The sequence below is a fragment of the Dermochelys coriacea genome, chromosome 2 (genome assembly GCF_009764565.3).
Source record: "Dermochelys coriacea isolate rDerCor1 chromosome 2, rDerCor1.pri.v4, whole genome shotgun sequence".
Classification (NCBI taxonomy): domain Eukaryota; kingdom Metazoa; phylum Chordata; order Testudines; family Dermochelyidae; genus Dermochelys; species Dermochelys coriacea.
This window is the reverse complement of record NC_050069.1, coordinates 179,879,776-179,893,193: the sequence shown is the minus strand read 5'-3', so window position 1 is coordinate 179,893,193 and position 13,418 is coordinate 179,879,776. Positions and strand designations below refer to the sequence as shown.

Genomic DNA, 13,418 nt, shown 5'->3' with positions numbered 1-13,418 from the left:
AGTTTTATGGATAATAAGAACATTCACAGATACATCAGACATACTATCCAGAAGCTAGCTACCTCTTGATAGAATTCACTCGAGGAATGACCCCACCCCCTGTAGCTGACTAGCTCCAGACTTTAAGAATAGTTAGATTTCTGAATTTCACTACAGAGCTGAGGAATAATTAGATCCCAAGAAAGTAAGTCATGGCAAAAACAGTATTTGAAAAATCAAAAGTGCTTTTATCAACAGTATATAAAAACAATAATAATGATTGTTTTAATTCAGCCTATTAACCCTCCTCTACTCACTTTTATTTTCTCCCCAAACATCTGACAAATATCACTCGTCCTCCTATGTTGTCAACAGAGTATGGTAAGTAGGTGTGGCTGTCACTGCAGTGAAAATGTTCCCTCAAGCAAAGTGACAACAGTCATTTCAGGCAGAAGCAATTACAATTTCTAAAGAGTTTGGCCAAGATGCTTCTCCCCAACATCTTCACAACATTCTCTATGGCCTTGGTCTGGTGATCTGGGGAAAAATCCTGGCTCCATAGAAGTTAATGGCAAAAAACTCCAATTGACTTCAATGAGGCCAAGATTTCACCCCTGATATATAAGTTGATGACATCCCCTGTATCTAATGGCACTGTTCAGTAGTATATTCATTTAAATTACCTTCACCCAATGCCCCCTGCCCAAAAATATAAAAAGTTCACCGGAACTTCAGCTTTTTAAATGTATATTTGATTTTTAATCTCTCCAATTTCAAGTACCTTTTCCCTGGCTACACTGAATTTAATAAAATTATTTTAAGAGATATTTTAGGGAGGGGGTTCCAATTGCTTTTTTAATACTAACCATTTCATTTAACAGTGGTCCAACCCTTGCACTTGGTTTAATACGAGAAAATGCTGTACAACACTGGAGAGATTTACTAGGCCCAAAGAGGCTTGAAGAGGCTAAGAAGAAAAGTCCAGCCTGGTAGTATTTGCAATAGCTATACATTATTCATAATCTGCAGTATACATCCATAATCAACATACACATTTAGACCTCAGTGTAACCAATGTAATTATAATGCTGTCATCTGAAAAGTGATATGTTTCTGAAAGTTTTTATGATTTTCTTGATTATATAATGTAGCACATACAGCGTCAACTGGGTTTATAAAAAAACAACACATGGCTAGTAAACATAGCGGAAAGTTCAAATTAAAAAAGAACATTGCAAGATTCTGAAGAGAAGAGAGGGATCTCTTGAGTCATAATGATTAATTTGATTTATTTCTGTAATTTACACAGCTGTCAGCTAATTATTTTCTATTTTCAACTGTTCATTGATTATATATTACTCTGGATGATATATCTGCTTGAAATTGTTTTCTGTTTTACTTATTCTCCTCTTTGAAAAGTGTCCTATGTCTTAGCTAAATTAAATTTGGGTTCCCTTGTGTAAGTATAGTGTTTTATTTATGGCTCAATTTTCTTTTCTGATACACTAATTTCTTGTAAATATCTTATCAATAATTATGTTAGGTACTTCAGATAGTGTTTGTAACATTGTTTTCAGTAACTGGTGAGGTATTAAGACATTCACTCACAGTGTCTGTCATCTATAGCAGTGGTACTATTTATCATTTAGTAAGACCTATTATTAGTGATCATAATGGGAAATAGTGAATAGTTTAAAAATTGCAATAAGGATTATTTATAGCTAAATGTAGGTAAACTGCAATTAATCTTCCAAGTCCAGGGTCTTAGGTTACGTCTGTGCTACAAGCTGGGGTGTGAGTCCTTGCTTGTGTTCACATATTCGCAATAGTTCTCCTCAAGCTAGAACTAGTATACATAGCAGTGTAGCTGTAGTAGTGTGTGTAGCATCAGCAGAGGCATGGCTGAGCTGTGCCGAATACATACCCACCAGTTTCAGGAGGGTTTGTACTTGGCATGGCTCAGCTGGACCTCTGCTGTGCTACCCGTGCTATGCTGCTGTTTATACTCTGCTATACTGCTATTTATATTTGTTAGCTTAATGAGAACTAGCCCAAGTATGTGTGCATGAGCAGAGAATCACATCCTTAGTTCATAATATAGACATAGCATTAGTATCACATAAAGATACAGGACACAGGAACATTCTGAAGTAGTTGAGCATTCACTGGTGGCAGCAGACAGGAATGGAATTTTCAAAAGCACTTAAGTAACTTAAGCTCATAAATCCCACTGAAAGCCAAAATAATTAGTTTAGAATATATCTATTCATTTCAAAGGTTTGTAAGTATCCTTTGTGCCTCTAGTGTCCACCATCTCACCCCTCAAAATTAACATTAATTTAGGAGATTCATAGGGATACTTATGCATGAAAATGTCATGTCATTGAATGACCTTGTTTTAATAATTGTTAGTTTACGTTCAGAGTATGCGGTAGAGAGTGTACCTCTCAATCAGCTGCATGGCAGTGTGTCACCTGGTGAAGCTGAGAAGGAACTAGAGTTCTTCTTCCCTGTGGAACATACTTTGGCAGTTATCAAACCCACGGCTGTTAAGGAACATAAAGGTAAACATTCTAGAACAAGCATACCAAGCCTGTAGATCTCATTCCAAAAAAACTGTGGACCTCATTCCTACAAAATATTAGCAATATAAAATTTGCAATGAGTTATATCAGATCAATTCTTTTTGTCTTTCCTAAATGCATTTGTAATATTTATAAACCTTCTTATAGGCATGAAGTAATTCTTGATGCTGCCCAACTACTGACATTTCATTAGCCCAGGGGTCGACAACCCTTTCAGAACTGGTGTGCCAACTCTTCATTTATTTGCTGTAATTTAAGGTTTCACATGCCAGTAATACATTTTAATATTTTTAGAAGGTCTCTCTCTATAATTCTGTATTATATAACTAAACTATTGTTGTATGTAAAGTAAATAAGGTTTTTAAAATGTTTAAGAAGCTTCATTTAAAATTTAAATTAAAATGCAGATCTTATCAGTTTAGTGTGATCCTTGCCCTTGCTTTTCCTTGCTGAGTTTTCCAATGTCTGGCATGTATTTGGATATTCTAAGTTGCACACAGGCTTCTGAGTGATCAGTTGTTAACTGGCTCCAAGAGGGACAGAGGACAGATTTCATGTGTGAAAATACCTGTTCACAAAGGTACATGGATCCAAATGCTGAAAGCATTGCAAATGCAATTTTCTTCAAACAGTTAAATTTCATTGGCCGGGACATCCAGCAGGTCATAATCGAGGTCCCATGATCTCTCTCAGTAGCTTCAAGTGCACTCCCGCAGATCTATAAACTTTGATGCCCACAATTCTGAGCTTTTTAACTGAATGAGCTGCATTTCGAAATCTTCAACACCCATCCACTGAAATACAGACAAATCCAAGTCGCTTTCATTGAACTTTTCAGGTTTAATTAGAAAAGAAAGCATTGTGCCAAATCGCTGGAAATCTTGAAATGTCAGAAAATTCTGATTCCAGTTCTTGCATGTACATTCCAATCTCATCGACGCTGACGGTGCAACATGTTAATAGCTCTTTTATGTGTTGGAAGTAGCGGAAAGGCGAAGTTCGAATATCCCAAGAAAAAACTGCTAGTTTTGCAACAAATGCTTTCCAGGCTTCATAAAGATCCAGAACCATTTGCCCTGCACCCTGGAGACAGAGGTTGAGTTCGTTTAGGTGAGCAGTGATGTCAATTAAAAACATGAGCTTACACAGCCATTTGTCATCATCCAGTTTGGGGTAGTTTTGTCCTTTTTCTGACAATAAGGCCTTGATTGCATCAAAACAGTTTACAAAGCACACCAAAACCTTGCCATGACTTAGCCATCTAATGTTGCTGCGAAGTGGAATGTCGTTATTAGCACTGTCCATCTCTTCTAGCGGTTCTTGAAACTGTCTGAGTCAAAGCAGATTAAGAATCAAGGAAATTCGCACCACTGTATTCATCACATTATTAAGCTCTGAATTAGAAATTTAAGCGCACAGGTTTTCTTGATGGATGATACAGTGAAATTTGACTGTCGGGCGGCCAATTTGATCTTCAAGTAACTTTACAAATTCCTTCTGTTTTCCTACCATGGCAGGTGCACCATCTGTTGTCATATAAAATATTTTTCTGATGTCAACTCCTCGTTCTTCAAAATGGTTTACAAAACTTTCCACTATATCTTCCCTCTTTGTTGTGCCATGGAGGGGTTTTAGGCAACGAAGTTCCTCTTGGATTTCATCGGAAGTACAATATCTTGCAACAACTGCCAAACGTGGAACGTCGTTTATATCCATGGTCTCCTCAACTGCAATGCTAAACACTGCTGTATCTTTTAATGCAGTCGTCTGCTTTTCGTTAATGTTTTCTGCCATTTCACTTATGCGTTTCTCATCTGTTCTGGCAGAGACAGGCAGTTCTTTTATTCTAGATATGATTGTATCTTTATCTGGCAAATCATTGAACAAAATGTCCGAACTGCTGAGAAGCTTCTTTATATATTTGCCATCTGTAAACAGCTTTCTGCTTTTTGCAATGCACTGTGCAATCTTATAACTTCCTTCTGTGGCTTGATTTTTACTTACACTTAAGTTTTTAAAAACACTGCTTTGCTTCTCATATCCTTCTACTGCCTTTTTGATTGATTCAGTCTTGTCTGCTTCATCAAGAAAGCTTTTCTTGTGCTTCGTTTCAAAATGTTGAACACTTGATGTGCGACAAACAACACTTTCACAACAGAAAGCACAAACAGCACGGTCCTTCTTTTGAATAATTCCAAATGTGTCTGTCCAGGCTGAAGGCTGAAATGAATGGACATCTAACTTGGCTTTCTTAGGAGCTGATGTTTTGTCAAATGTACCCCTCAACTCACAGTGGGGAAAAAATGGCAACAGAGGGCATGCAGAAGGTCAAACACAGTACGCTGTTCCACGTGGTCTGATATAAGCAGCAAACTTGGACTTAAAAATATCCCAGTGGCCTGGAACAATTTTTAAGGTGGGGGTGCTGAGCTGTGCCCCCTCTTGCCCCTGTCTGCACCCCACACTGCCCCAGGCTGGGGCCAGTGGGCCACTGCTGGGGGCGGCTGCAGAGTGCTGGGCCGAGGCCAGAAGTAGAGCCCTGGGCCCGTGGCCAGTACCCCAGGCAGGCAGCAGGCTGAGCGGGTCCGGTGGACGGAACCTCAGGCCGGCAGCAGAGTGCCACTGAAAATCAGCTCATGTGCTGCAGGTTGCTGAGCCCTGCATTAGCCAAAAATGCCTATGGTTCCTTCCTCTCACAGGCCATGGAGGTGGAGATGAATTAATGTTTTACTATGAGTGTCATAAATATAAAGGGAAGGGTAAACCCCTTTAAATCCCTCCTGGCCAGAGGAAAAAACCCTTTCACCTGTAAAGGGTTAAGAAGCTAAGATAACCTTGCTGGCACCTGACCAAAATGACCAATGAGAAGACAAGATACTTTCAAAGCTGGAGGGGAGGGAACAAAGGGTTCTCTCTGTCTGTGTGTTGCTTTTGCCGGGACCAGAGCAGGAATGCAAGTCAGAACTCCTGTAAAGAGTTAATAAGCAATCTAGTTAGATATGCGTTAGATTCTGTTTTGTTTAAATGGCTGATAAAATAAGTTGTGCTGAATGGAATGTATATTCCTGTTTTTGTGTCTTTTTGTAACTTAAGGTTTTGCCTAGAGGGATTCTCTGTTTTGAATCTGATTATCCTGTAAGGTATTTACCATCCTGATTTTACAGAGGTGATTCTTTTACTTTTTCTTTAATTAAAATCCTTCTTTTAAGAACGTGATTGCTGTTTCATTGTTGTTAAGATCCAAGGGTTTGGGTCTGTGTTCAGCTATGCAAATTGGTGAGGATTTTTATCAAGCCTACCCCAGGAAAGGGGGTGTAGGGCTTGGGGGGATTTTGGGTTCAAAGACATTTCCAAGTAGGCTCTTTCCCTGTTATTTTTGTTAGACGTTTGGTGGTGGCAGCACTAAGGTCCAGGGACAAAAGGTAAAATAGTTTGTACCTTGGGGAAGTTTTAACCTAAGCTGGTAAAAATAAGCTTAGGGGTTTTTTCATGCAGGTCCCCACATCTGTATCTTAGAGTTCAGAGTGGCGAAGGAACCTTGACAATGAGATATATAGAAAGGAAGAGGAAGCCGTATCAAAGGAAAGATAAAGTCATAGAAAGAAAAAATGGAGTTGAGTCTTCCTAAACTTGCTACTGCCATTGTTTTTACTTCTTCATCTAGACCCCCCACTATTAAAAACAGTCTCTGTGTTTTATAGTAACAGCTCTAGTGGTTATTTTGATTTTTATATGTCCCCATTCATTTCTGTGAATCTCACTTTTCCCTTCTTGGAACTATGCAGTTTGATCTTACCAGGCCAGCTGGTATGTATCACATTTCAACTGTCCAATGAGAGATAATGGGATGATTTTTTTTGTTATTGTTTTTGTGTCATCTTTATGGAAATGTATTAGTAAATGACTGATGAGAATGACTTGTTGCAGGTTTTTAAGGAATCTTGATCTATTCAGAATCTCACTCCTGATTGTTCTGTATTATAAATAGCATGTTAATAGACACGATTATATGAATTTGCCAGAAAACAAATCTAGCAATTTCTGGGATTTTTCAAGGTTATCATTTCTACATGTGTTTAAAATAATGTTAAAATTAAGACCAATGTATTTTTTCTCCTAGATGACATTTTGCAGAAGGTTACAAATGGTGGCTTTATTGTATCACAGATGAAAGAAACAAATTTCACCCATGAAATGGCAACGCAGTTTTATAAGACTCATGAAGGAAAACCCTTTTTTGACCAGTTAGTGAATTACATGTCTGAGTAAGTGTCTGATTTTACAATATTGTGCTATGTAAATGTAGCAGTTACAACTTTTGAATTTATAGAGCAGGCAAAATGTTTTTGTTGAACATAAGAAGACTTTTGGAATTCTGCACTTCTTTGTCATTTTCTGTGTCAAATGTAGGGAATTTTTAGTATTTTTATAAAAAGAACTTAAACATTTATTACCTTTTTAGAATACAGTGTCTTTCCTTTATTAGGCAGTGGGTTTAACTTACAGAACCTATGAATTCCACTGAACTGAATTATGATCACCTTTTTGGATTTGTTCCTCAAAAAAAGAGAATCCTGGGCAACTACATACGTCTCCCCACCTTTTTTTTTTTTTTTTTTTTTTTTTTTTTTGCAAAGGACAAAGAATGGGCAAATAGGCTAACCATCTAATCACTGTTGTTAGGGAATGAATTGTTTAAGGCCATTGTTTTCCACTTGGATAAACAGTAAATAAGACTTTTTCTGTTCAAAGGGTCTTAAGAATCCAAATTTCATTTTAAATATGTGCATCTTCCAATAGAAAACCACTTCCCCATCTTCACTCTTTCTGCATCCCCAATCTTTCACCATATGTTTCTCCAGGTGGTCTTTCAAATGCAGACCCAGAGGGGTATATGAGGGAAATGCGACTGGCTTGTTAAACGTATCACATTATACTTTGGAGACTTTTGACAGTATCTATCCCTCACCTTCAGAACTAATTTTCACACATCTCTAAAGCCAGACATACTCTCTTCCTGCAGTAAATAAGGAACAGTTTTCCCCCAGGAGTTAAATTTTGCTAACTATTCAGTAAAGAGTTCAGTGTTATTCTAAGTTCTATAGTTGCAAAGCTCTCGTGATACATATGATATTTGTATATCTTGATTTCACAGGGGTCCATCAATGGTAATGATCCTAACTAAAGAAAATGCTGTGGAGGAGTGGAGGCAATTAATGGGTCCAACAGATCCAGACGAGGCAAAAGAGTCTTCTCCTGATTCACTTAGAGCTCAATTTGCACAAGATATTTTGCGTAATGCAGTTCATGGCTCATCTAATAAGGAGCATGCACTGAAGAGCATTGAATATATATTTGGAGAGATTGATTTGAATAGTCTAAGCCACAACTAAAATCTATCTGTAACAGTTAAAACGTAAGTCGCTAGATGGTTATACAGCTATCTGTCCATCTGTGTTTTATGTTATATATAAAAAGCAGTGATAAAGTAAACTTTTTCTCCCTAATGAAATATTTTGTTATCAATTAGTAACACTACTGTAGAATGTACCAATTTAATTTACTAACATGTACTAGACCATTCGTGCTTGTAATGACCACAATAGTTATGTTCACAAAATAGTCTTCATTATAGCTCACCCCTTAATTAACTCATATAGGCCTGGGAGGGACCTTGAGAAGTCATCAAGTCCAGCCCTCTATGCTGAAGCAGGACAAAGTAAACCTAGACCATCCCTGACAGATGTTTGTCAAACCTGTTCTTAAAAACCTGCAAAAATTCACCTCCCTTGGAAACCTATTCCAGAACTTAACTACTTTTTATAGTCAGAAAGTTTTTCCTAATAGCTAACCTAAATCTCCCTTTCTGCAGATTAAGCCCATTACTTCTTGTCCTACTGTAATGGGGGTCACTTACCTTTTGAATACCTGCTAGTGACTGGCTGTGGTACTGCAGTCCTTTTCTTGCCCCAAGCGCTCATGACAGGCTGTCTGTCAACCTTGGTGGGTCTTCAGTGGCTTGGTATTTAAGAGTCCAGTAACTAACATTCTATTTGCCCTTGCTAGGGTCTTCAGCCTCAGTTCTGGGTCCTTTCAATTTGGCTCTTTGTTTGGGCTCCAAAATAAGATCTGGCCCCATCTTGGATTTTACACCAGTTTACCTGTGGCTGGTAGGGGAACATGGGCCCATTATAAATAGCAGCTATGCACTGCTTGATTTCCCTTCAGGGGAGGGTGTTGGTGATCAACCAGCTGGTCCCGTCCATGCTCTGGCACCAGTTCAACACATTGACTTCACTCCCAGGAATCTGGCCAGCCTCCAGAAGAAGATCCTGGAGTTTTTCTTGCTGGGACTGCACTGGATCTTTGCAGGTGTACTAATCCTTCACAGGGGGGAGAGTGGACAAGGCCTGATCTGCATCTGCAGCAGGTCCACACCTTCCACCTTCAGGCTCTGCAGAAACTCCTTTACACTGCATGTAGTCCAGCATGGAGCATTCTGGCTTTCACCTTCCTCCACTGCCTCTAAGGGCTCTGATACAACAGGCAGCTCTTTTTTTCTCCATGCAAGAGGTCTCTCCTGAGACCTCTCTGAGCTGCCAATCTTTACCAGGACCTCCTCAGGACCTTGAAGCTCATTTCAGCAACCCCAGGTCTGTAGTGGCCTCTGAGGGGGAGAACCTCCTCAAGAACCCCAGCTACACAACCCCCATCTTCTTGTGAAGGTAGTGAGTCCCCCTTGGTGCACTCAAGGATGACCCTGGCTGTTGACACCAGACTCAGATACCTCTTGGACCTCACAGTGCTTGGTCAGTTCATGGGGCTCCACCATGTGCATCCCCTGTTGTGTACTCCTTGCCTCCTGCTTCTCTCACTTTCCTTGTACAGGTCCTGCAGGAGGGTGCTCACTTCCCACTTCTCATCTCTGGCCCTCTGGAGCTCAACATGCGGCTTCTGCCCTGTGAGCCTCCCTGGCCACCCTTCTACATGCCACCTGAGCTGGCTGAACGACATCCAGTTGGTATGCCTCCACACCACATCATGAAAACATCAGTACACGCTCATGCTTCATATAATCCATTTTTTCATGCTTTTGTCCCATCCCAACACCAAGTGGTGGAACTTGTTCCAACCTACAGAGGCTGATGTTGGACTCAATTCTGATTCCACAGCCTGCTGGGGTTATTAGTTGACAGCTCCTCCTTGGAACCATGAGCAAGGGCATGTAGCTGGTGCAGTTCATTAACTCCCTGAAAACTGTCCCTTTTGCAGCAAAAGAGAAACCCTGGTGCACATCTACAGGAAGTGCATCAAGCTGCAGCCTCTCTTGTGGCTCCAGAAATTTTTGCAGAGGTTCTGGCTGCAATCTTTACTGAGGTTCCCCAAAACTCCTAACTCTTGCTCTTCCTATGTGTGGCCCCACAAAGTCCTGGGACCTTCTTGTCCACCTTCTCCTGTTGCTGGCTAAGATGGCCATCCATCACTCCAGGAGGAGGAAGCTGGATGGGTAGAGGAGGTACTGTGAAGCCTATTTCTATTCCCTTGTTCAATCACATTTCCGGGCAGAGTTCCTCTGGGCAGTGTCCACTGAGTCCTTAAGACACCATTGAGGAGTGATGGGTGCAGTCCAGGTTTCTCTGTTCAGTGTCCCCTTCTGGTTTCCTGGTTTTCAATCTTTGACCTCATTCCTGTTCCTGTTTTTTCCCTTGTTGTCCCTAGTACTTAACTGCAGCCTGGGCTTAGTGGTTGAGGGGGCAGGCCTTTAGTCTTGGGTGAGCCTAGACCCGCCTGTCCCAGTTGTACAAATAGTATGCATGGCTCAATTTCAGTTTGTTGCTTCTTCTTCCCTGGGCCTCTTCCTACCTGACTCCTTTTAACTTCACCCTACCTAAGGGTTAAGGCTCTTAGATCCTCTCTCCCTGCAAACCCATCTTAAGCAAATGCAAACAGAAAAATAAACTCTGGCTACCCCTCAAGTCCCTGTCGCCAGAGAGGACCACCCTTCCTTGCCCTTGGTCCCAGCCAGGAATTAACCTGCTAAGGCCCTGCAGCTTCTTTTATCTGAGCCTGCTGGGCTCTGAGGGGTTGGTTCCATGAGATCTCTCTAGGCAAGTCAGAAGGACACACTTTCACTGCTCCTTTCCTATTACTTCACTGTTTCCTGGGGCAGGATTATGGGGCCTCCTGTAGAGAGATGCTGAGGACAGGTACATGCCTCATATCTGCCTTCAGTGGACATGGACAACAGCTGATCACAGTCAACATGCTTGTAACTTTCTTAACTGTACACATTTGAGTCTAGAAATTTTCAATTTGATCTTTACCAAAGGTGATTTCACTCATTGAATGCATGTTTTGTGTCCATTGATAGAGAAGTTATCCTGCGATTGTGATCTGTCATTTGAGCTTGATGAATGACAACTTTTCTAGTGTAGTTTAGTGTAAGTCTCCTTTTTCTGAGCCTCATTTGATCTCTGTGAGAAAAGGCCATTAGTCTAGTGCAGAGGTGGGCAAACTGCAGGCCACATGCAGCCCATGGGACCGTCCTTGAGCTCCTGGCCAGGGAGGCAAGCCCCCAGCTTCTCCCCTACTGTTCCCTCTCCACCGCAGCCTCAGCTTTCTGTGCTGCCAGTGCTCTGGCCAGCCACTCCTGCCGGGCAGTGCAGCAGCATGGCTGGCTCTGGTCGGGCCACGCGGCTGGGAGCTCCTGCTCCTCTGAGTGGTATGGTAAAGGGGCGGGGAGTGGGGGGGTTGGATAAGGAGCAGAGGGTCCTGGGGGGCAGTCAGGGAGCAGGGGGCAGTTGGATAGGCGTGGGAGTCCCGGGGGGCCTGTCAGGGGGTGGGGGTGTGGATAGGGGTCCTGGCATTCAGGGAGCGGGGGGAGGTTGGATAAGGGGTGGGGTCCTAGGGGGCGGTTAGGGGCCAGGGGTCCCAGGAGTGGACGGTCAGGGGACAAGGAGCAGGGGGGGTTGGGTGGGTCAGGGATTCTGGGCAGGGCAGTCAGGGGACAAGGAGCAGGGGGGGTTGGATGGGTCAGGGATTCTGGGCAGGGCAGTCAGGGGACAGGGAATGGGGGTTGGATAGGCATGGGAGTCCCGGGGGGCCTGTCAGGAGGTGGGGGGTGTATAGGGATCGGGGCAGTCGGGACAGGGAGCAGGGTGGTTGGATAGTGGGTGGAGTTTCGGGGTGTTCCGGGAGGGGGTGATCAGAGGACAAGGAGCAGAGGACAAGGGTTGGATGGGTCAGGGGTTCTGAGGGGGGCAGTCGGGGGGCGGGAAAAGGGAAGGGACGGATGGGGGCAGGGGCCAGGCTGTTTGGGGAGGCACAGCCTTCCCTACCTGGTCCTCCATACAGTTTTGCAACCCCGATATGGCCCTCAGGCCAAAAAGTTTGCCCACTTCTGGTCTAGTGACTAATATCTTTAGTCAGATCTTGCATTCAAGAGCAATATAAGAAAAAAAATAAAACAAATGTCTCCATTAGAAGATTTTATTAAGAAGTTTAGTAGTATAGGACATCTTGCAAATAAATTTATAAAAAATGCTTTAAAGCTTTGTCAGATCTGGAGGAGGTAAGACATATATGAGAAGCTGAATTTCATATCTCATTGCTAAGGATGCGAGTTTATCACGGAGGTCACAGAAGTCACGGATTCTGTGACTTTCCATGCCTCTGTGACTTGTGCAGCAGCCAGTGTGCCTGGCTCAGGGGCAGCTCAGGCAGCCCCTGTGCCAGGCGTACTGGCCACTGCTGGAGCAGTCTTGCGTCCTCGTGCACCTCCCAGCAACAGAGGTTGGGTTTGGGAGGGGGCAGGGGGTTGGGGCACGGGACAGGGTGAGGTGGACTCTGGACAGCACTTACTTGGGAGGCTCCCCAGAAGTGGCAACATGCCCCTCACTCAGGTGCTAGGCGGAGGTGTGGCCAGGCAGCTCTACGCACTGCCTCCGCCCAGAGCACTAGCTTCACAGCTCCCATTGGCCGGGAACCTTGGAAGCTTTAGTTAGTGCATATTTAAATGTCATCCTGCGTAGTGAATTAGGTACCCAAGAGCACAATACAGAGCTATTGTATGTTCTCTGGGTTTTCTTTTGCTTTTGGATGCAATTCAAGTTATGTTCTTTAAAACCACACATTATCTGGGACCTGTGGAGCTGGATGGATGCAGAGCATATTACATCATACTAAGGTGGAAGGAAGACAATTCTGAGAAAGCACCATGATCAGGGCAGCAAGAGATGCATCGATGGAGTGCAATTGTTTAAGGCCTTTTGTAGAGCCCTGATCACATGTCACAGCTGTTCTACAGCAGTGCTTCTCAAGCTATCTGATGTGGGGTACTGGCAATTTTTTTTTTCTAACATGCGCACAGACTGGCAGCGGATGGCTTACGGACTGGCACCGGTCCACGGACCACCACTTTGAGTAGCACTACTCTACAGAACGCTGAGAGAATGTGTTGATACAAACATTGTCTGCCCTCTCCTTTTGGATTGCAGGGGGTGCAATTTGTGCGCACACACACACACATGCACAGACACTTCACCACCACCACCGTGGGTGAATGGAGCTCATTGTTTTTCAACAAATGGGGTTTGCCTTGATTACGCTGTAATAAAGTATGAAGTGGTTATGACTTCAGACAGCATTGTTTTATGACAATGCAAAATTTTTTGATGCTGTGAACTAGATACATGTCTCATCAAGTATGTGTGAGAAAATAGCTATTGGAAGACTGCCAACAAACTAATGAATGTTTGATAGGTACCACACAGAGGCTTTGAATGCTGTTGTATATTTATTGCACCTGTTTCAGCTCTAGCTGTATTATAGATCTGCCTGGTTAAGTGTGATGTA

The 13,418-nt window shown here is 42.7% G+C and overlaps 1 protein-coding gene across 3 annotated transcripts in view; it reads left to right on the top strand.

The window, feature by feature from the left end:
• Nucleotides 1-8,141, top strand: part of NME8 (NME/NM23 family member 8) — a 32,972-nt gene extending 24,831 nt beyond the window's left edge. For 2 of the 3 annotated variants that reach the window (XM_038388228.2, XM_043508730.1), the window contains 4 exons: nt 861-968; nt 2,392-2,543; nt 6,685-6,829; nt 7,720-8,141. In XM_038388228.2, coding sequence (XP_038244156.1) covers nt 861-968; nt 2,392-2,543; nt 6,685-6,829; nt 7,720-7,957 — 643 coding nt within the window. In that variant the 3' untranslated portion in view covers nt 7,958-8,141. The remainder of the gene's footprint in view (nt 1-860; nt 969-2,391; nt 2,544-6,684; nt 6,830-7,719) is intronic. The other variant, XM_043508731.1, reaches the window with a different exon arrangement.
• Nucleotides 8,142-13,418: the final 5,277 nt, after the last annotated feature.